This window comes from Sus scrofa, chromosome 5 (genome assembly GCF_000003025.6).
Source record: "Sus scrofa isolate TJ Tabasco breed Duroc chromosome 5, Sscrofa11.1, whole genome shotgun sequence".
Classification (NCBI taxonomy): domain Eukaryota; kingdom Metazoa; phylum Chordata; class Mammalia; order Artiodactyla; family Suidae; genus Sus; species Sus scrofa.
The window spans coordinates 90,117,780-90,141,980 of NC_010447.5; the positions used below are offsets into that span (position 1 = coordinate 90,117,780).

A 24,201-nucleotide genomic window follows, 5' to 3' on the forward strand; every position below is an offset into this window, starting at 1 on the left:
CAATCTCAGACTCATTTTCTGAAGCTGGGTGTATAAATTAATAAATACAAAACTCAATTAAGTCAAGTCAGGAGAGCAGAAGGGGGAGCTCCCACTCCCTGTGACAAGAGCAGAGCCCAAGAGGAGGAAGAAAGACACTCCTTTCCTAGCAAGGACTCAGCTCATGAAAAGCCATGGACTCTGGCTATGGACCTCCCAATTTCCTTTTTCTCTCTTCAAAGCATTCTCCTTTCTTGCTGTGCCAGGACTTGTTCTTGTCTTGCCATGGCCATGGACCCCCAAGCTGCAGTTCTCTGCTGATCAGGAATAAACCCATCTAGGACTAATTTTAATCAAAGTGTGTAAGACCATTTTGTAATAAAGTGTAAGATTTTACCAAATGGCATTAAAGAAGATCTAAAATGCAGAGACATGGAGTTCCTGTCCTGGCTCATTGGTAACAAACTGGACTAGGATCCATGAGGATGCAGGTTCGATCCCTGGCCTCACTCAGTTAAGGATCTGGTGTTGCATGTGAGCTGTGGTGTAGGTCGCAGATGCGGCTCGGATCTGGTATTGCTGTGGCTGTGGTATAGGCTGACAGCTGCATCTCCAATTTGACCCCTAACCTGGGAACTTCCATATGCTGTGGGTACGGCCCTAAAAAGACAAATAAATAAATAAATAAACTTATCATAAAGCAACAATAGTTAAGATAACATGAAACTTGCAAGAGATACACAAATAGATCAGTATAGTAGAATAGAAAAACATTCACCCAAATTCCTTACATGTTTATTGAAAAACCTGATCTAACAGTGCTGGAAATGGATAGCAGTGAGATAGGTACAACCAGTTATCCATATGGAAGAAAAAAGAATTTTTTAAACACAGAAAGGAAAATATTAATACATTTAAATTCATTAAAATTAAGTCCATTCAGGAGTTCCCACTGTGGCGCAATGGGATTTCAGGCATCTTGGGAGCACTAGGACACAGGTTTGATCCCCAGCCTGCCACAGTGGCTTGAGGATCCAGCATTGCTGTGGCTACAGCTTAGGTTGCAGCTGTGGCTCAGAGCCGATCCCTGGCCCAGAAACCCCATATGCCTTGGGGTGTCCAAAAAATAAGAAGAAAAAAAAAATTAAGTCCATTTGTTAGAAGTATGTACAAATACAGATGCCAGAATACACTCAACTACAAATACATATACTCATGAGTCCCCATTTGAGGCCCTGTTTAACCAGGCAGCCTCCAAAAAAAACAACAAAAAAAACCCATGTAAATAAATGTCCATTTATTAACAAAAAAGTGAAAGGACAAGCCACAACTGGAAGAAGATATTTATAAAACACATGACAGACAAAATACTAATATCCAGGATATGCAAATGGACAAAAGATAAAAGCAGGAGTTTCACAGGGAAAGAAACTTAAACGTCAAATAAAACATGAAAAAGTGCTCAGTCCCCTAGGAAGTCAAACTAAAACCACAGGGAGTCTGCTTTGATGTGGCTCTAGATAGGCCCTCCAGACTAAGGAGATTTGGACTCTGAGCCACAGTCATTGGCAGTCACTGGAAGCAGAAAGAGGTCTTTTATTTTTATTATTATTATTATTTTTGGTCTTTTTAGGTCCGCAGTCGTGGCACATGGAGCTTCCCAGGCTAGGGGTTGAATCAGAGCTCCCATTCTACACCCCGCCACAGCTGCCAGCTACAGCCACAGCAACACCCAGATCTGAGCCACATCTGTGACCTACACCACAGCTCACGGCAATGCTGGATCCTTAACCCACAGAGTGAGGCCAGGTTTCAAACCTGTAGCCTCATGGACACTAGCTGGATTTGTTCCCGCTGAGCCACGACGGGAACTGCAAGGAGGTCATGTCGATACAGGTGTCATGCCTCACCACAGGACCTACATGTGACAAAAATCACCAGGTAACTTTGGGAAAATTGACATTAGGCATCATCATCATCCTGTGTCCAACTGTCGACTTCAGGGAGTTGTGTTACTTTGCTCAGTGAGAAGACAAAGGTAAAATGCTGTCAAAGCAAGACATTAATTTGGTGAAATTGAGCAAAGCTCCAGAGAAGGAAAGTCTGCTAAAGCAGCCAGTCATGGTGAAGACAAACTTCATTAGCAGGAGAGTTAAGAAGACTAAGGAAGTGTGTATCCTGACGATGGTCTAAATTTTTATCAGAAGATTCATTAATTGTCACCCATGCATACACACAAAAATTCAAATGCACTTTGAAATACCATTACAAAACACCTCTTTGGTTGGAGTTCCCATCGTGGCTCACTGGTCAACGAATCCGACTAGGAACCACGAGGTTGCAGGTTCGATCCCTGGCCTTGCTTAGTAGGTTAAGGATCTGGCGTTGCGTGTGCTGTGGTGTAGCCCGCAGACGTGGCTCTGGTGTAGGCCGGTGGCTCCAGCTCCAATTAGACCCCTAGCGTGGAAACCTCCATATGCCGCGGGAGTGGCCCAAAAAATGGCAAAAAGACAAACAAACAAACAAACAAAACACCTCTTTGGCAAAAAATAAAATCGTCTTACAATATCAAGTGCTGGTAAAAATGTAGACAGGTTATGTAGATTTATGTTGTAGATATGCACAGCTTAAACTCCAGCGATTCCACTTCTAGTCATATATCTTTGGAAACTCCTTTATATATATACATCGGAAGACATGGACAAGAATTTTCATCATAGAATTGTTTGTAATAGCAAAAACTTGAGTAAAACTCAAATGTCCACCCCCAAAATTGGTTTTGTGATATGGCATTCCAGTGGTAAACTATACAGCAGAGAAAACGAATGAGCTACAGTTATATAATCAATGTATTTGAATTCAAAAACTTTAAATTGATCAGGAAAAAAACAAAAAACAAGAGATTAGATGTAACATAATTCTAGAAACCAAATAAAATTAAAAATACATGTTTTATTAAGAAATACCTACCTACATGTTGTGATAACATTGTAAAAAAGAAAGGAAATAAGCAAAAATATGTGGTGAAATATATGTATGTTTGGCTGGAGGATACACAAAAGACATTAGTGGATATTCACTTTTTCTTTGAACCTTATACATGCTATACACTAGTTGTTGTCAAGCTATAGCTAATGAGCCAAATATTTTCTGCCACCTCTTTTGAATAGTCACAAATTAAGAATTGTTCTTATATTTTTAACTGGCTGAAAAAAACAAAAGAATATTTGTGACACATTAAAATGGTATGAAATTCAAATTTTAGTGTCCATAAATAAAGTTTTATCAGAATTCAGACATGGGAGTTCCCGTCAGGCTCAGTGGTTAATGAACATGGCTAGCATCCATGAGGATACGGGTTCAATCCCTGGCCTTGCTCAGTGGGTTAAGGATCCTGAGTTGCCAGTGAGCTGTGGTGTAGGTTGAAGACGCAGCTTGGATCTGGTGTTGCTGTGCAGGCTGACAGCTGCCACTCCAATTTGACCCCTAGCCTTGGAATTTCCATATGCTGCAGGTGCAGTCCTAAAAAGACAAAAAAAAGAATTCGTTCATGACCATTTGTTTAGTTATGGTCTATGGCTGTTTCACAGTATAACACCCTGAGTTGGAAGAGTTGCAACAGAGACCATATGACCGCAAAGCATAAAATATATACTTCTTTACAGATGCAGTTCTCCACTTCCTGCTCTATAGTTCATAAATGACTTATAACAATTAAAAAATCACATCATAGGAGTTCCCGTTGTGGCGCAGCAGAAATGAATCCTACTGGGAACCATGAGGTTGAGGGTTGGATCCCTGGCCTCGTTCAGTGGGTTGAGGATCCGGTGTTGCTGTGGCTGTGGTGTAGGCCAGCAGCTGTAGCTCCAATTTGACCCCTAGCCTGAGAACCTCTGTATGCCATAGATGTGGCCCTAAAAAGACAAAAAAAAAAAAAGGATTATCAACCTGGATCTGTCTCAGTAAAGTCCTTTTTTATCTAATTATTAAATAATTTGAATTGAATTAATACATTACTGATGAAGTGATTTAAGACTATTTAAGTGATAGCCTTAAAGATATCATGACAGAAATATGACCGAATGTTCAGTGTAGATGCCAACAAGGGGCAGGGAGATGCAAGTGGCTAGAAGTTGTAGGGGAGGAAAAATCTTTTCCCTCTGCCTTCTTAGGTTCAGTGCCCGGGGCCATACACATTGAACTGATGAAAGATAGATTCACAGGAAAAGAAGATTTGCTAAATATGCACATGAGACCTTACAGAAATGAACACCCCCAAAAGCAATCAGACCCAAAGGATTTTTTTTTTTTTCAATTTACATTTTTTTTTTTTTTTTTTTTCTTTTGTTGTTGTTGTTGCTATTTCTTGCGCTCCTGCGCATATGAGGTTCCAGCTAGGGTTGAATCGAGCTGTAGCACCGACCTACGCCAGACACAGCACGCGGATCCGACCGTCTGCACCTACACCACAGCTCACGCAACGCCGGATCGACCCGAGCAAGGCAGGACCACCCTCAACCTCTGTCCTAGTCGGATTCGTTAACCACTGCGCCACGACGGGAACTCCAATTTACATTTTTATCTCAGGGTTATGTTAAGTTTTCTGCCCTTTGTCATAAAATAGTCTGAAGAAAAAAAAATAGTCTAAAGAGATCTGGATGTCTCATAAAACGTTACACTTGTCCATTGCATGGATGGCATCATGATAATCAAAGAGGGTGGGCAAGAGGTGGCTAGGATGCTGGATGCTTTGGGAAAGTTCATGTGCTCCAGAGAGGGGGCAATAAATACCATGAAGGTGAAGTGACCTGCCATTGCAATGCAAGTTTTCGAGTTTCAGGACTGAGGAGCACGCTGGGGTATCTGCTTCAATGTAAAGGAAAAACTGCCACGTTCATATTTCCTTCCACAAAGAGGTACCTATGAAACCTTGTTTGATTCTGAAGGCAGCACATTCTACACCTAGGAATGCTGCTCCAGTCCTTTTATGGTGGTGACATGGAGGGCTTCAAACTTGGGGTGGTGCTAGGAGCAGGAAACGGCTCTGCCTCAGAGCCAGGCTGCAGCACAAGCAGACATGCTGCTTGCACCATACCGTCCAGCACAACCCAGCATCCTGGAGGTGTTGGTGATAAGAAAAGTTGCAATATGGAGTTTTTGGCAAGCCCCTCATGGAGAATCACAGCACAGTTCCCTGCAAGACTGGAGCAAAGGTGATCTATATTCTTAGCAAAGAAATATCTGCCTTTTGAGGAACAGTTTCCCAATAAAGGGCCCAGTAACACTTGACCATGGGGCACCAAGTGATTGAATGTCTGGAACTGAGTTTGGTTCTGTCCGACATACCAGGTCATAATTCAGATGGGCAGCAGCAGTAAAACCTTGGATGGAAATGGTAAATATACTATTGAGCCCGAGCAGGACCAGAAGGCATACAAAATTTATGTGAGTGCCCATTCTTTACTCATGCTTATGACTACATGGCATAGCAAACTTCAAAACACCACTTGAAGGAGGATGCAGTACCTTGAGTTTACTGTATGGATGATTCAATATTTGGGTACATGCTGGAAATAGATGGTAACTGCATTATAGCTGTGTTCAGGGATAAGAATTTGATAGGAACCTCAGTGCAGACATGGGATCCAATTTCATTTAGCTCTCTGCTCTCTGGAGTATTTTCTAACAAATTGTACTTGTTTGATCTGCTCCACACTCTGATTTTTTCTTCTGCATCATTTGCAACTATTTTCTCCTATTCCATAGTTTGCCTTTTTTTTTTTTTTTTTTTTTTTTTTTTTTGGTTTCCTTTGCTGTGTAAAATCTTGTCATTTTGATTAGGTCCCATTGGTTTATTTTCACTTTTATTTCTGTTGTCTTGAGAGACTGACCTAAAAAAACATTTGTATGGTTGATATCAGAGAATGTTTTGCCTAAGTTCTCTTCTATGAATTTTATGGTGTCTTATGTTTAAGTCTTTAAGCCATTTTGAGTTTATTTTTGTGCATGGTGTGAGGGTGTGTTCTAGTTTCATTGGTTTACATGCAGTTGTCCAGTTTTCCCAGCACCAGTTGTTAAAGATACTGTCTTTTTCCCATTTTATATTCTTGCCGCCTTTGTTGAAGATTAATTGACCATAGGTGTCTGGATTTATTTCTGGGTTCTCTATTCCGTCCCACTGGTCTGTAGGTCTCTTTTAGTACACCTTCTTGATGACTGTGGCTTTGTAATATTGCCTGAAGCCTGAGAGAGTTCTGCCTCCTGCTTGATATTTGTTCCTCAGGATTGCTTTGTCAGCTCTTGGTCTTTCATGTTTCCCTACAAATTTTTGGATTGTTTGTTCTAGTTCTGTGAAAAATGTCATGGGTAATTTGATAGGGATTGCACTGAATCTGTAGATTGTTTTGGGTGGTATGGCCATTTTAATGATATTAATTCTTCCAATAGGAGCATGGAATATCTTTCCATTTCTTTGAAGCCTCTTTAATTTCCTTGATTAATGTTTTGTTTCTCAGTATATAAGCCTTTTACCTTCTTGGTCAGGTTTATTCCTAGGTATTTAATTTTCGGGGGTGCAACTTGAAAACATATTTTATTTTTAAAATCCTTTTCTTTCTTTTTTTTTTTTTAGGGTTGCACCCATGGCATATGGAAGTTCCCAGGCTAGGGGTTGAATTGGAGTTACAGCTGCTGCTGGCCTACACCACAACGCTAGATCCAAGCTGCATCTGCGATCTATACCACAGCTCACTGCAACACCAGATCCTTAACCCACTGAGCGAGGCCAGGGATCAAACCTGCATCCTCATGCTTATTAGTCAGATTTGTTGCCACTGCACCACAATGGGAAGTCCTTTATATTCCTTTTCTAATACTTCATTGGTTGTTCATTGCAACCAATTTCTGAATGTTAATCTTATATCCTGCCTGCTACTTTGCTGAATTCACTGATCAGTTCAAGTTGTGTGGAGTCCTTAGGGTTTTCTATGTATAGCATCGTGTCATCTGCATAGTGACATTACCTCTTCTCTTTCAATTTGGATACCTTTTATTTCTTTCGTTTATCTGATTGCTGTGGCTAGGACTTCCAATACTATGTTGAATAAAAGTGGTGGGAGTGGGAATCCTTGTCTTGTTCCATATTTTAGTGGGAAGGCTTCCCAAAGGCTTATATGCCATTTCAACAAAGAGCAGTACATTTGTAACAATCAAAACAAAGGGAAAGGCACTTGAGTTTCCAGGAAGATGGAATCTAAGTGTACTTGTAAGGTCTGTCATTTAGATTCCTCTCAGTGCCGGTGTCTGGGCTGGTAAGAGGCTGGAGCTATCTCCAGTGATTATAAGTCCTTGGGAGGAGTTCCCAGTTCCCTGATGTGGCTCAGGTTTGATCCTTGGCCCCAAAACTTCTGCATGCTGCAGGCAGAGCCAAAAAAAAAAAAAAAAAAAAAAAAAAAAAAAAAAAAAGAAAGAGAAAAAGAAGGAGTCCCTGGGAAATGATGGATTTCTCTTCCTGGTACAGGAGAGGGAAAGAGGGAAACACTTTTATAAATGGAAGTTATGTTTCACATTTGGCCAGATAGCGTGAGGGGCAAAGAGCTTTATTTTTCCCATGTCTGCTTTTTCTTAATTACCTTTAGCTCTAAATAATCCTTATGCCAAAGTGGCATATTTTGGTCCTTTCAGTAACAAGTGGCTTCTTGAAGTGGAATTTTTTTTCTTGCCTCCTACCCCCACCCACCCCAGCTCTCTTCAGAGAGGACACAGTTGTTTTCTCTCTACTTTCACCTGGAGAATGAGAAGCTAACAGATTTTTTTTTTTACAGGTGCTACTCATGTCATTTCTATTAATCTTTGCAGAAATTTGGGCTGGAGATTTCCTCTATTCAAGCACCAATATAAGAGCTTGGCTATCCTTCAGGCAATTCACTTTATTTTTTAATTTACTTTAGGCTTGGTTACTTTCCATTTTTCCTCTTAACATGGCCTTTTTTGTTTGTTTGCTTTTTTTTTTTTTTTTTCAGGGCCGCACCTGATGCATATGGAGGTTCCCAGGCTAGGGGTCCAATTGGAGCTACAGCTGCCGGCCTGCACCGCAGCCACAGCAACACCAGATCTGAGCCATGTCTGCAACCTACATCACAGCTCATGGCAACACCGGATCCTTAACCCACTGAATGAGGCCAGGGATAGAACTGCAACCTCATGGTTCCTAGTCAGATTCATTTCCGCTGTGCCACACAAGGAACTCCTATAACTTAGTAATCTCATTCCGGCATTTCTTTTCCTCTCAGTGACTATAAATACTTTTGTCTTCCTGTGCCCCATTTGCACCAGGTTTATTGTTCAGCTGGTTTTCTCATTAATGAGGTAAATAACTATGAGCTCATGGTTTTTAACTTTTTGAAAATTACATATTAACATTGAGAATGTGGTTTATGTAATTATGATTTGTTAAACAGCTTTAATGAGCAAGCAAAAACCTATATAAATATATAATATAGTAGAGAGTAAAAAAAAATTGGGCATTGGTTTTTAACATTCTAATGATTGAATACTAGGCATTAGAAATGAAAATTATGAAGGCCATAGAGTTATATGAAATAAAAGTTTATGAGAATGTTTTTTAAAATATACAGATAGTGTTATAAGATAAATAAGTCTAATTGGATGTTTGTGATAGGTTGTCCTTAGATTTTGATTTCTTTTTTTTTTTTTTTTGTCTTTTTTTGGGGCTGCACGCAGGGCATATGAAAGTTCCCAGGCTAGGGGTTGAGCCAGAGCTGTAGCTGCCGGCCTAGGCCATAGCCACAGCAATGCCAGATCCGAGCTGTGTCTGCAACCTACACCGCAGCTCACGGCAATGCCGGATCCTTCACCTACTGAGTGAGGCCAGGGATGGAACCTGCATGCTCATGGATGCTGCTCAGTTTGGTTTCCACTGAGTCACGACGGGAACTCCTTTTTTTGGGGAATTTTCACATGTTGTGGACTCTTTTTTTTTACTTTGAAAAATCTGATTTATTTTATTTATTTTTAAATTTTTTTGTCTTTTGTCTTTTTAGGGCCGCACCCGCCGCATCTGGAGGTCCCCAGCCTAGGGGTCTAATCAGAACTACAGCTGCCGGCCTACACCACAGCCACAGCAACGCCAGATCTGAGCTGCATCTGTGACCTGCACCATAGCTCACAGCAATGCCGGTTCCTTAACCCACTGAGCAAGGCCAGGGATAGAACCTGCAACCTCGTGGTTCTTAGTCGGATTTGTTTCCGCTGCACCAGAATGGGCACTCCTGGTTTTATTTTCTGAATCAAAAAGAAATGTATTCTGGGAGTTCCAGTTGTGGCTCAGTGGATTATAGACCCAACTAGTATCCGTGAGGATGTGGGTTCCATCCCTGGCCTCACTCAGTGGGTTAAGGATCTGGCATTGCTGTGAGCTGTGGCTGTGGCCAGGACCAGCAGCTGCAGCTTCTATTCCACCCCTAGCCTCGGAACGTCCATATGATGTGGGTGTGGCCCTAAAAAGCAAAAAAAAAAAAAAAGTTGTTTGTAGCTGTTGTGTAGTGAATGGATTGTAGGGAAGTCAAAGTGAAAGCAGAGACCAACTAGGAAAGTATTATAATAGTCTGGACAGGAGATTAAGGTGCTATGGATTGGGATGATAATGGAAGGAAGTGGCAGATTTGGGATATTTTTTGGAGGGAGACCTTCCAGGATTTTCTGGAGGGAAGGGAACTGATGAGATAAAGAGAGAAGTTGAAGATAACTCCCCAAGATTTTTGATCTCACCCAACTAAGTAGTTGGCGTCGTACATAATGAAATAGGAAAACTGGCAAAGAAGCAGATTTGAAGATAAAAAAGAAACAGTTTCGTCTGGACCTTGTAAAGTCTGAGATGCTCATCAGACATCCAAGAAGAAATATGAAGTGGACACAAGTCTTGAAATCTGAGGAATGTCAGCACTGGACATATTGAAACAGAAGTCTTGGGTAAACAGATGAAATTTAAAGCCTGAAGACTGGTTGAGATTTATTCCAGGTTGTATGAGATAGATGAAAGGAGGGGCCATGAAAAGCATTTGGGGGGTACTCTAATGTTGAGATATGCAGTTGAGACGTCTTAAACAAGTCTTAAAAGGGATGGTCATTGAGGAGAAAACCCAGATTGTATACAGTCAGGGAAGTCAAGAGAATCAAATAGTTCAAGGAGAGAGGCGTCACCTGTTCACAATGGGAACCAGAGTCAAAGTCAAAACAATAAACTTGTCCCTGGATTAGGCAGCATGTAGGTCACAAGTGATCTTAATATTGAGCAGTCTCATTGGAGTAGATAAGGAGGAGGCTTGATTGGAGTGGGTTAAGCAGAAAATACAAGGTAAGACAATGAAGCAATGACAGGTGTAAATGTCATATTGGAGGCGTGGAGAAAGAAGACAAGAGGAGAGTATTGCAGGACAGCTGCTAGAGAGTGTGGAGTGCTATCTGACGTCTGCGGCTATTAAAGCTAAAGGGAGTCCAACTGCCCCAGTGGTATATATGTTATCTCTAGTGATACTCAGTTGCTCCTGTACAGCATAGAGTAGGTGGGTAGTTGGGCTTGGGTTCTCCTAGATGAAAACAATGGAGGAGGAGAGAGCTGAAGAAGTGAAGCATATTTGCAAAAGTTGGGGGGGGTACTATAAAGTTGGATCATAGGCTTTAAGCTGGGTTTTGATGGAAATCAGGATGCTAGGGAAGTGGCTGATAGTAAGAAACTAAGAAGGGCCAACAGGTAAGAGTTAAATGAATAGCAATTAGCAGTCAGATGGGTTAGCAGGATTGTTCTGTGTGGGAAGTTGCTAGATTAGCAAATGATATTCTTACATGATTATGTCTCACCCACTGCCTATTTTCTTTTGGAGTAATTAAGTTCTCTAGTATATTATTCCAGTGATGGAGTTATCATAAGCTGCAGGGGAACGCAGGGACTTTTGAATAACCCATCTAGCTAAGCAGTAGATGAGAGTCTATTTATATTCGTCAAAAGATTCCACTGGAGAATTCTAGTGGAGAAAGATTTACTTAGCATGTGACATTAATACGCAGCATTTAATTAAATTAATTAATTTATTTTTCTTTTTAGGGCTGCACCCTCGACACATGGGCGTTCTCAGGCTAGGGGTCTAATCAGAGGTACAGCTGCCCGCCTCCACCACAGCCACAGCAACGCAGGATCTGAGCTGTATCTGTGACCTACACCATAGCTCACAGCAATGCCGGATCCTTAATCTATTGAGCGAGGCCAGGGATGGAACCTGCAACCTAATGGTTCCTCGTCAGATTGTTTCAGCTGTACCACAACGGGAACTCCAATAAGCAGCATTTTAAGCTAATCTTTGAAAGACAAATAATAGAAATAGAAATAGATGTCACTTTAAGTGGACATTCATCGGTGGTTTTTTTCATACCAAGCTATTCTCCAATTCCCTGAATACCAACTGGGTGTACAATTTAGTTCAATTCTGGTACCAATGACCCAGAGTTAGCACAGACCTCACAGGGTAAAGGCTCAGTCCCACCAAGAATGCCCCCTACTTCAGATACCAGTTAAAATTCCCAGATTGTCACCTGTACTTTGGACCACCTGGCTATAAATTGAGGGTTCCTACAACACTCGCCCCAGGTTTGATAATTTGCTATAATGGCTCACAGAACTCACAGAAATACTTCATTTACTCTCACCGGCCTATTACTAGGGCAACAACTCAGGAAAAGCCAAATGGAAGAGATGCGTAGGTCAAGGTATGGGGAAAAGCAGAACTTCCCTGTTCTCTCCAGACGCGTCATCCTCCCATCACCTTGATATTTATCAATCTGGGAGCTCTCCAAACCTCATTATTTAGGGTTTTTATGGAGGCTCCGTTATGTAGGCATAATTGATTGTATCATTGGCTAATGGCAATTAACCCCTTCAGCTCCTCTTCCCTCCTGGAGGTGGCGGGGTGGGGGTAGGCCCCCAAACTCCAACCTTCTAATCATCCCTTGGTTTTTCTGGGGTCAGCCCCCACCCTAAAGTTTTAGGGACTCCTGGCCACTTGTCATTTCATTAGCATACAAAAAGACACTCATCACTCTGGGATTCCAAGGGTCTTAGAAGTTCTGGTATGGGGAGCCAGGGTCAAGGGTCAAACATTACAACAAAAGATGCTCTTATCACCTTATCCATCATGTTATTACTTGGGAGCAGAGACCACATATGTATTATACCACAGTTTTATCCCCCTATGTCGGTGAAAATATTTCCCATATTTTCTAAAATAAAGTGCCTGTGTCTGGAAAGATGGAAGAGTGTGCTTTGCTATGTTTGTCTGGAAGTATTTAAGTGCACTATCATCAATAGTGATTAATAATGTATTAGTTGTAGGCACGACTGTTTGCTGCACTATAGGCGCAGACACATCCACATTAAAATACAGACATGTCTGGGATAGAAACAACATATTACATGATATAATGCTTTATTTACACTTTATAAAACACTTTTACCTTAACTAATTTGAAAATATTTGCTGCATCTTTTCAAAAGACCTGGAAGTATTTTCTAATAAGCACTCCATTCATTGCTTGGTAGACTTCATTACCCCCCTCCCCCAATTCAAGCAGGGTTAGTTGCATTTTTCTCCCCTTCTTCTTCCCTATGTAAACAATGTTAAAGTCTTCTCCCCTGCTCCCCCCTCCAGGGTAAAAGCCAAATCTCTCAACTTGTGAAAGCTGAGAGCAACTTGGCAAAATGATATGATTCTGCAGCTGTGACTTTTTTTTTTTTTGTTTTGGGCAGCTGTGACTTTTGACTTCAAATAATGACATGGTGCCTGGAAGTCAGTTCTAAGTCCATTTCCCAGTCCACATCCTTGTTTTGGCACACTGTTTATCTGTGACCTCATTTTGTTTTTTTTGTAGGGCCAAACCTGCAGCATATGGAGGTTCCCAGGCTAGGGGTCGAATCAGAGCTGCAGTCCGACGATCCCAGCTGCATCTGCGACCTACACCACAGCTTAGGGCTACACCAGATCCTTAGCCCACTGAGCGAGGCCAGGGATGGAACCTGCATGCTCATGGATGCTAGTCAGATTGGTTTTTGCGGAGCCACGAAGGGAAAACGTCATTATTTTTTTCTTAATCTATGAAACAGACGCATTAATGTCGATTCACTTCATACATTCGTTATCAGAAGAGGATTTAAAATTCCTTAGGAGAATGAGCCAAGCATGGGCTTTAGTGGGTGCAACATGTTAGCGTCATCAGTCCATTAAATATTGTTGCTATAGTCCAAAGGACAACGCCAAACTTTTTTTTTTCCCTATCAATTCAAATTGCAGTTTCTTTCTATACTTTCTTCCGATTCTTTACTTTTCCTTTGGCTGAAATGAGAAGCAGGAAGGGAGGAGGGAAAGGAGCCAGGGGTTGGACCAGAGGAGGGAAGCCCAACAGACCGGTTAATCGTGTCTGAGTCTCTCCTTTGCTTGCACTCTGAGACTAAGCTTCCTGCAGAAATGGGAGTCCAGTTGAGCAACGGTCAAGGCCAGGGTCACACCGACAGATTTTACAGAGCAGTCTGAGGTGCCATAGCAGGTACCTGCCTCGAGAGCCCGCCTTCCTTCGCGGCCAAGGACCACCCCCCAAGCCCCAAGGTCCCCAAGTCCCCAGGTCCCCAAGTCCCCTCCGCGGGTGCCGGGTCTACGCGCGAGCGCCTCTGACGGAGCGCGGGTGTGCGCTCAGCGGCCGGAAGGAGCGGCAGTGCCAGCGTCCTGCCTCCTGTCCGTCACGCAATGGCCCACGCCGCCGCCCTTTCCGATTGGTCGCCGGCCCAGGCCAGGCCCCTTCCAGCCCCGCCTCCCGCGGATGGACAGGCCGAGAGGGCGGGGCGGCGCGGGCGGGTCCGCCCAGCTGTCAGTTACGGGGGCGGCCCGGCGGGCGGGCGCTCGCTGGCTATCTCGTCCCCGGCTCGCGCGCGCTCCCTCTCACCGCCTGTGGGGAAGTCGGGGCCGCCCTAGCGGCTGCCGCCACCGCCTCGCCCCGACCTCCTCCCAGGTTCCCTTCTGGCTCAGTCCCTACCGCCCGCGCACCCCCGAGTAGTGAGTGACCCCGAGGAGGGTCCGGAGAGTCACCGCGGCAGCGCCGGGGGGTGTTTAAACCATGTTAAGGAGGATTTTGCAGAGGGTAAGAGAGTGAAACCGTCTTTCCAGGAGCACGTGAGCGGGAGCCCGAGTCCGAGGCCGCGGAAGCCGCCGCCGCGCTGAGGAGCCGAGGCGGCGGCGCTGGCGTCCCTCCTCAGTGCGGGCGCCTCCCTGCTTTAGGCCCCGCAGCCCGGGCGCTGATTAGGCCTCGGTCCTCTGCTCCCGGGGCGGGCGTGGGGGCAGGGAGGGCGGGCGCGGCGGCAGGCCGGGGCCGGGCGCCCGGTCTGCCGCGGCCCCGCGCGCCCAGGCCCGGGCCCCGCTCCCGCACGGGCTGTCAGTGCGAGCGGGCGGCGGGGCGGGAGGGTGTGGTGCCGGCGCGTTCCTTCCAGATCCTGGAATGGCAGTGAACACGGAGAGTTGGTGCCGCCGGGGCCGGCCGGCCGCCCGCCGGGCTGGAGGACGCCCCGTGGGAGCCCGCGGGAGGCGAGTTCGGCGGGTCCCCCGGCCGCCCTGCCCAGCGGGCCCCCCAACTTTACGCGACCCGCAGCTGCCACGCTCGGCGTCGCGGTCTGCTCTGGGCAGCCCTGCGTGGTAACGTGGTGAAAGCTGGCCTAGCCTCGGCCCAGTCGCGGTACCGACACGTCCCTGGCAGAGTCAGCCTCGAAGGAAGATATTACTCACTGTTGCAAACTTTTCCCCTCCCCAGTTAAAAATGCGTTTCCCCCTCCCAGCCCAGTAGCTTTTTGGAGCCGTCGGAGACTAAATCCCCCGTAAGCTCTAGCCCCGGGTATGCACTTAACTCCTTTATTTTCTGCCAGTGCTATCTTTATTTACAATCTGGAAAAAAACCTTGATATATAAAGATGAGCGCATTGGCGATATGTAGATGTTGTGTTTAGGAGTCAGTTCCTGGAATAGCAATTGAGATCTTTTCTATAAGATTTACTGTACTCAAGTTTTTGTTTTGGACAACTTCTATATTTCTTTTTGGGACCGATAGGGTGCAAAATGTAAATGATTGAAAAGCTGGTGCCAGATTCGTTAGTTGGTTATTGAGGGAGTAGGATAACTAGTTCAAAGGACAAAAGGAATTAGTGAACTTGTAGTATTCAGTCAAGGAATGTACCAAAGAGAGTTGAGTCATTCACTGCTTAGAAAGGGAGTGAGTGTCCTTGCGGCTGCATAGCTTTGTGAAGTATTCCAGTCATGTGAAACTTGGTCATATATCAGGGCGAGAAATAGCTAACTTTTGCATCTGCCACCCTGTATTGACGTTGGATGTTTTGCAGTGTTTTGCCAGAGTTTTTCGAAATCTTGATAAGCACCTATTTTGGCTGTAGCAAGGGCAGTGCCCTTTGGCCATCAGTTCTGTGCTCAACATCAAAGACATCTGTGCATGATTTACTTGCAGTACTTAGAGATTTTTCTTTTATCAGACGTGTAGGAACTGATTGATTACTTCATGTCTCAGATTGTGTTTCTGTTACATCATTCCATAGCCGAAAATGAGTCGTCTGTGATTTGCAATAAAGTTTATAAATAAAACAGTGTTAACTGACCTAAGAGTAGCTTCTGGTAGTTATAGATTAGTTTTCAGAAATATGAGATGCTTTCCAGTACTCTTGGTTTAATGTTCTTAAACATTACAGTTATATAAAGATCATTTTTAGTGTTGGTGTGTACAGGTAAATGGCTGCAGAAGCTTCAGTTGAAACTAAAAAATGGAATTTATTCTGATTATTGTTGAGACGTGATAAGGAATCATCAACACACAGGAATAAGTCAGTTGACAACTGAGTTTCTTAACCATGGCACTGTTGACATTTGTGACTGGATAATTGTTGTAGGAAGCTGCCCTTTGCATTGTAAAATGTTTAGCAGTATATCCCTGGCTTCTACCCACTCGATGCCAGTAGCTCTCCTAAAATCCCCTACCCCCCATTGGGACAACCAAAAATATCTGAACGTTTTACCATATGTCACCTAGGGGCAAAATTGCCTTGGTTGAGAACTACTGTGTTAAATTTATATGCGCTTTATAAGAAAGTTTGAATTGTCTCTCATTAACTACTTAATTTTTTGTTTGTTTTTAGTGTCCTTATATTGAGTTTCAGTAAATGCAAGGCATCTGCTAGGGGCTGGGAAACAGTTAAATAAGATATGGGCCCTCCTTTTAGAACTCACAGCTCGTTGGGGAAGTGGACATTTAAAAGTAACGACAATGCTGGAGTTCCCATCGTGGCTCAGCAGAAAAGAATCTGACGAATATCCATGAGGACAGGCAGGTTCGATCCTGGGCCTTGCTCAGTGGGTTAAGTCTCTGGCATTGCCCTGAGCTGTGGTGTAGGTTGCAGATGCAGCTCAGATCCTGCATGGCTGTGGCGTAGGACAGCAGCTACAGCTCCGATTTGACCACTATGACCAAAGGAAAAAAAAAAAAAAAAAAGGACAATGCATAGTAGTAATAAGTGCTTTGCAATAATAAGAATGAATAGTTCCTGGGGGCCAGTCTGTGGGAGAATTTTGGGGGCAATCTGGAAAAGCTTGTGGGAGGAGGGCATATTTGTGGCTGGAAAGAAGGGAGGGCACTTCAGGCAGAGGAAACTCAAATGCCTAGGCAAGAAGTTGTAAAAGGGACAGGTAATTCAAGGGAGTGTGAATAATTAAGTTTAGGTAGTAAAACTGTGCAGAGATTGCTCAGATCAGATCAGGAAAGAACCTAGAATCACCTGGCAGGAGCTGTCTGTTATCTTACAGATGGGTCAGTATTAATGCCCAGCATTTTTAATAGAGGCATTTGGATAGAGCCTTAAAGAAATCTTGTTAAATCCACAGGTGGTATTTACTAACAAATATAGCTTGAATCTTTAAATTATGTAACATAGCAACCATTTTATTTTACCCCACCCTGATAATCTTATTTTTTAGCAAAGGTAATAAGGTAAAAGATGAAAACCAAAGTTACTGATTTAGAGATTTGAAATGGTCCCCATGCTTTGAAATTAAATTTCATACCTTTAACATTCCATTTTCATTTTAACTGTTGTAATTTTCTCCTGAATAGTATCCTTTTTAAAAAAATACTTATTTTTATTATATTTATAGTTGGTACAATGACCGTCACAATCCAGTTTTATACTATTTCCATCCCACACCCCCAGCGCCTCTCCCCCCCCCCTCGAATAGTATCTTTTAAACAGTGTTACAGAAAAAGATACCGACAATGTGCTTATCATCAATTATGACTCAGAGTCTTTGTACATCATCAATAAGTTCTAGGGTAGTTTGTATAAAATTTAGGTGCTGGTTCTCCTCTTCTTCCTCTTCCTCCCTCATCCTTTCTTTGAGGTTTGAAAGAGTCTGAAAAAAAAATTGAGGTAGCTCCAGTATGTATGTGTTGACTATTTTGCTTAATAGGCTTTGCAGAGAAATGTGAATTTAAAGTGCTTCATGGCTGGAAAAACATCATTTAGTAATTTAGGCAGTTTATAAACTTCGTTGCCGTTTCTTTGACTCTTTAGTGTATTGGATTTCCTTTTATTAGTATATATCAGTAATATTGCTAAAGAAAAAATGAATTTAATTCTAGAATTGTGGAAATAAAAGGCTTCTTTTGTGGTTAACAGGTCTCTCATTTTAAAAATGGGCAAGTAGGAACTGAGAGGTTGAGTGATTTATCTAAGGCAACACAGTAGATGTCAAAACTGAGGCTTGAGCCAAATTTTCCCAACTCTCAGTACATTTCCCTTTTTTGGCGCCCTGTTGCCTTTTCCTCCTCTACTCAACTAACAGGATTAGCACCATGCCAGTCATTTGGGAAAATATGGGAAAAATATGATCTAACTTCTCCCTCAGGAAGTTACATGATTACGTGCCAGAGTAAATGATACAGACAATGAAGACTGTGGTAATTCAGAGGAGGAATGATCAGAATGACCTGTGTGAGTGGGGAGTCTCCTTGGAGAAAATGGGCAGGAGATGGGGTTTTGAAGAACTGTTTTTAGGAAAAGAGAGTTACTTTCATCCTAGGAAGGAGTTAGAGTATAAACAAAGAGGCGGGAGTACCCCTCATGGTGCAGCGGAAATGAATCCGACTAGGAACCATGAGGTTGTGGTTCGATCCCTGGCCTTGCTCAGTGGATTAAGGATCTGGCATTGCTGTGGCTGTGGTGTAGGACAGCAGCTACAGCTCTGATTGGACCATGGGTGCCGCCCTAAAAAGCCAAAAAAAAAAAAAAAAGTGATTAGAGGCGAAGTTAATTTTTAAAATATATTTCCTTTGACCCAATATATCTAAAATATTTCAACATGTAATCAGTATACAAATTACTTAGAAAGCTTTAAAATTATTAATGCAGTTTTTTGTACTAATCTTTGAAATCTTGTATTTTGCACCAACAGTGCATCCGACTTTAGACAAACCATATTTTAACTATTTAACAGCCTCATGTAGCGGCTTCCTTATCAGACAATGTAGGTCTAGTTGAATACATATGGAAATTCCCAGGCTAGGGGTTGAATCGGAGCTGTAGCCACCAGCCTACTCCACAGCCACAGCAATGCCAGATCCGAGTCACATCTGCGACCTACATCACAGCTCATGGCAACACTGGATCTTTAACCCACTGAGTGAAGCCAGGGATCGAACCCCAAACCTCGCGCTTCCTAGTCAGATTTGTTTCCACTGAGCCATGACGGGAACTCCTATAATTTTAAACTTCTAATTTGGAACTTACTTCAAACTTATGAAAAGCTACAAGAATAAAATAATACAAGAAACAGCTAGATTGTGTGATCCTCTGTTGGGTGCATATATTATTTAAAGTTGTTTTATCTTCTTGGATTGATCCTTTGATGATTATGTAATGTTCTTCCTTATCTCTTAAAATAGTCTTCATTTTAAGGTCTATTTTGTTTGATATGAGTATTGCTACTCTAACTTTTTTTGATTCCCATTTGCATGGAATGTTTTTTTCCATCCTCTCACTTTCAATTTGTATGTGTCCCTAGAAATGAAGTGGATCTCTTGAAGACAGCATATATATGGGTCTTGTTTTGTATCCATTCAGCCAGGCTATGTCTTTTGGTTGGGGCATTTAGTCCATTAACATTTAAGGTCATTGTTGATATGAATGTTCTTATTGCCATTTTATTAACTGTTTTGGATTTGATTTTGTTGCTTTTGTTTTCTTCCCTTCTCTTGTTCTCTCCTCTTGTCGTTTGATGATTACCTTTAGTGTTGTTTTTGAGTTGATTTTCCTTATTTGTTTGTGTATCCGCGGTAGATTTTTGGTTTGCAGTTGCCCTGAGGTTTTGATATAGGAGTCTATATATATACGAGATTGTTTTAAGTTGTTGGTCTCTTAATTTCAAGTGCATCTCAGTGTCCTGCATTTGTACCCTCCTCACGAGTTCTGATTTTGGTTGCATAATTGTGCATGCATAATTTGGCATCTTTACTGTATATGTACCTTAACTGGTGAGCCTTGTCATTTGTGGTATTTTTGTTTCTACTTGTGGCCTTTTCTTGTCTGCTTAGAGAATTTCCTTTTAGTGTTTGTTGTAAAGCTGATTTAGTGTTGCTGAATTCTCTTAGCTTTTGCTTATCTGCAAAGCTTTTGATTTCTCCTTCAAATCTGAATGAGAGCCTTGCTGGGTAAAGTAATTTTGGTTGGTGGTTTTTTTCCTTTCATTATGTTAAATATATCATGCCACTCCCTTCTGACCTGTAGTTTCTGCTGAAAAATCTGCTGATAACCTTATCGGGGTTCCCTTTTATGTTACTTGTTTCTTTGCCCTAGCTGCTTTCAATATTTTCTTTTCGTCTTTAATATTGGTCAGTTTGATTAATATGTGTCTTGGGGTATTTCTGCCTGGGTTTATTTTGTACGGTACTTGTTGTGCTTCCTGGATTTAATTGGGTTGTTCCTTTCCCATGTTAGGGAAGTTTTTGGCTATTATCTCTTGAATATTTTTTCTGTTTCTTTCTTTCTTCTCCTTCTGGCATTCCTATAATATGGATGTTGGTGTGCTTAATGTTGTCCCAGAGTTCTCTGAGACTCTCTTCTTTTTTTTTTTTTTTTAATTTTTAAAAATTTTTATTTATTTATTTATTTTTGTCTTTTTGTCTTTTGTTGTTGTTGTTGTTGTTGCTATTTCTTGGGCCGCTCCTGCGGCATATGGAGGTTCCCAGGCTAGGGGTTGAATCGGAGCTGTAGCCACCAGCCTACGCCAGAGCCACAGCAACGCGGGATCTGAGCCGCGTCTGCAACCTACACCACAGCTCACGGCAACGCCGGATCGTTAACCCACTGAGCAAGGGCAGGGACCGAACCCGCAACCTCGCAACCTCATGGTTCCTAGTCGGATTCATTAACCACTGCGCCACGAAGGGAACTCCTCTTCATTTCTTTTCAATCTTTTTTCTCTGTTCTGTTCCACATCAGTGATTTCCACTAGTTTGTCCTCCACCTCGCTTATCTATTCTTCTGCCTCCCGTATTCTGCTGTTGGTTGCTTCTAATGAATTCTTTATTTCAGTTATTGTATTTTACATCTCTGCTTGCTTCAGATTTAAGTCTTGTATTTCTTTGCTCAGTGTTTGCTGTAAATTATCTGTCTTTGCCTCCCTCCAGTTTATTCCCAATGTCTTGCATCATCTTCAGCATCAACAGTTCTAAAGTCTTTTTCCTGGAAGCTGATAATCTCCACATCACTTAGCTGTTTCTTCTGGGGTTTTTTCTTCTCCCTTATCTGAGTTATGGTTCTCTGTCTTTTCATTTTTATGGGTTTTTGCTGTGGTGTCCTTTTTGCAGACAATAGCGTTGTAGCCTGACTTACTAGTTATGTCTGTCCTCCTTGTGGCTGAAGTTGGTACAGGGGATTGCCATAGGCTTCCTGGTAGGAGGGACTGGTTTCTGCCCACTGGTAGGTGGGGCTGATTCCTATCCCTCTGGTGGGTAGGGTTTTGTCTCTGGGTGAGATTAGAGGCAGCTGTGTGCCTGGGGGTCTTTAGGGAGCAAGTGTTTACTGATGGGTGGGGCTGTGATCCCACCTGGGTTACTGTTTGGCCTGGGGCTTTTCAGTGCTGATGGGTGGGGCCAGATTTTTCCAAAATGGCCACCTCCAGAGAAACACATGCTGATGAATATTCCTGAGAGCTCTTCCTCCAATGTCCTTCCCCTACAACAAGCCACAGTCACCCCGTTTTCCAAGGAGATCCTTCAAGAACTGCAGTCAGGTCTGACCCAGATTCCTGTGGAGCCTTTGCTTTGCCCTGGGACCCAGTGCACATGAAAGTCTGTGTGTGCCTTTCAAGAATGGAGTCTCTGGCTCTTGATTTGGCCTCCTTTTTGTCTTCTGGAGAAGGATATCTTTTTGAAAGTTTCCTGTCCATTTGGTTGAAGGTTGTTCAGCATTTGGTTGTAATTTTGTTGTTTTTATGAGAGAAGTTGAGCTCTAGTCCATCTATTCCTCCATCTTAATCCCGTCTCCAAGAAACAGTATTTTATATTTACTTATAAGTAAGTGGTAATAGCTTTACCATTTGCACACTTCTGCGTGTATAATTTTTTTTTTTTCAGAATCGCTTTAGGATCAATTATGATTCTTCATCTCTGAATGCTTCAGTGAAGTATAGGGATATTCTTTTACATAACCGCAGTATAGCTGTCAACTTCTACATTGATTTACATTGATTCAATTTATTATTCAGAATTCCTTTTTTTTCCAGTTCATCTGACAGCGAATCTTTTAGCATTTTCCTTCACCAGTATAGGGTCCAGTTAAGGTTAGATAATACACGTGGTTGTCGTACGTTTTTGACTAACATGGATCCTCTCCTGCACACAACGTGAGGGACATTGTAGGCACATCCCCTATAGTGTTCCTTGTGTTGTGTTTGACATTTTCTTGTGATTAGTTTGACCTAGAATATGGCCTGGCAGTTGATGTGTCCTCTGATTGTCACATCTGGAGGCCCATGATGAGTTTTTGTCCTTCATAGGTGGTGTCAGTTTTGATTACCTTGTCAGAGGGCAAGCTGTGGTCCAATTTTTAGATTGTATAGTAATGGTTATATTTTTCTTCCTTTGTAATTAATAGGTAGGTACTGGTAAGGCCATGTAAATGTCCAGCTCCTTATCAAGAATTTCTTCTGTATGTCCTCTCCATTGTTGATTCTTGCCTACTGTATTCTTCACCACTGCAAAATGATGGTTTTCCCATCTAGCCCTCCCTACACACTGACCAGATGTGGTTCCCTTCCCTCACACCTCCCTCCCTTCCTCCTTTCCCTCATACCTTCCTTCCTTTCTTGTTGGCTATGGATCATAATTGCATTTTAAAAAACGACTTATAACTCATCGTTGTACTTAATTATTTTGGTGTTCAAATTGTCCTAGATTTGAACAGTGGGAGCCACTTTGGGTAGCTCTGTGTCCTTTTGTCATGCCCCTAGCATTTTTTAAACTCCTCCTTACTTTCTGGCCTAACAAGGTGTTCCAGGCTCATCCTTTGCCTCCTCTTTCCCACCTCTGAAATTAGCCATCTTCATGAGGAGCCCTATTCCTTTTAGTGGGAATGGTATTAGAGACCAAGGTCTGGGATGGCTTGCTTTCTTAATTCTTTCAACAGACAAATAGGACATTTTGAACTCTATTCTATATGCATTAGGAAGTTGATAGAATTTTATTAAGCAGTGAAATATATTTGGTATGTAGGAGAGCTAAAATTCTCCTCTGCCCTCTTTGGGTCTGTGGTACCGCTTAAGAATTAGATTTAAGACATGGGAGTTCCCGTAGTGGCTCAGCAGAAACAAATCTCGATAGTATCCATGTGGACCCAGGTTTGATCCCTGGCTTCACTCAGTAGGTTAAGGATCTGGCATTGGTATGAGCTGTGGTGTAGGTCACAGACGATGTTCGAATCTGGTGTTGCTGTGGCTGTGGTGTAGGCCAGTGGCTACAACTCTGACTCAACCCCTAGCCTGGTAACCTCCATATGCTGCAAGTGTGTCCCTAAAAAGACACACAAACACACAAAAAAATTAGATTTAAGACAGATTAACAAGAGAAAAGCATACAAATTTTATTAAATTGTTATGTGTGCATGGGAGGCTTCACAAGAAAATGAAGATCTGAAAAAGTGATGAGAACAGGAAGTGTTTACACCTTTTATACAAAGAAACAATTGTGAAGAATTGACAAGACAAAGGTGCTTGGACTGAGGTGGTAAACGAAGTAATTAGGAAGATAAGGGTTAATTTAATAAGGTTTGTACAGATTTCTCAGCCCCACATCCTCTGTCTCCAGCAATGAGAATGTTGTCTTTCCTCCTGGTATAATGAGGGTGCCTTCCATGTGGGAGTTGTATCTTCTGCTTTCAGGAAGAAAAAGGAGGGTCAAAGTGAAATGTTCTTGTACTTACTGTTTCTTAAATACCTTTAATTAAAAATAATCAGTATGCCAGTGTGGCATATTTTGGGGTGATATATTCTGGTTTCCTTTAGGCACACAGTAGGAGTCAATATTTGTTGAACAAGTATCAAAAGGAATGTTTTAGTAAGATTAATTTGTCATTGTTGCATGTGATGTACTAAAACCATAGGCGGAGATCAGATGAGACTGATTTTAATATTTTAGGCACTAAGCAATGTTAGGATGATGGCAGTGTGAACAGGGGAAAAAAAAGTGAATAGGGAAGACCTTTCAAACATGTCAACTTTTCACGTATCTGTTTTGTTCTTACTACATGCTGTGGACACATTGGTGAGTAAAACAGATATGAATTCCTGCGGTGCTTAGTATCCAGGGGAGGGCAGAAGAACTCTTCAAAGAATCCCAGATGTGTATGGTCACATCCTTGGCTCAGTGTTAGGAAGGAGAGGCACAGAGCCCAGGGAGCCCCAGGGGCATACAGCACAGCAGGAGGGCCCTGATCTAAACTAAGACGTTAAGGAAGGTGTCTCAGATTAGTTACACTTTTTTTTTGACTTAATTTTTATTTATTTGTTTTTTTTTCTAGGGCTACACATGCAGTACATGGAAGTTCCCAGGCTAGGGGTGGAA

At 42.5% G+C, this 24,201-nt stretch overlaps 1 protein-coding gene across 1 annotated transcript in view; it reads left to right on the forward strand.

Annotated features, from left to right (window-relative positions):
* The window catches only part of EEA1 (early endosome antigen 1), a 125,308-nt gene continuing 115,034 nt past the window's right edge, over positions 13,928 to 24,201 (forward strand). The window contains 1 exon segment of the mRNA XM_021091260.1: positions 13,928 to 14,178. Coding sequence (XP_020946919.1) covers positions 14,155 to 14,178 — 24 coding nt within the window. The 5' untranslated portion in view covers positions 13,928 to 14,154.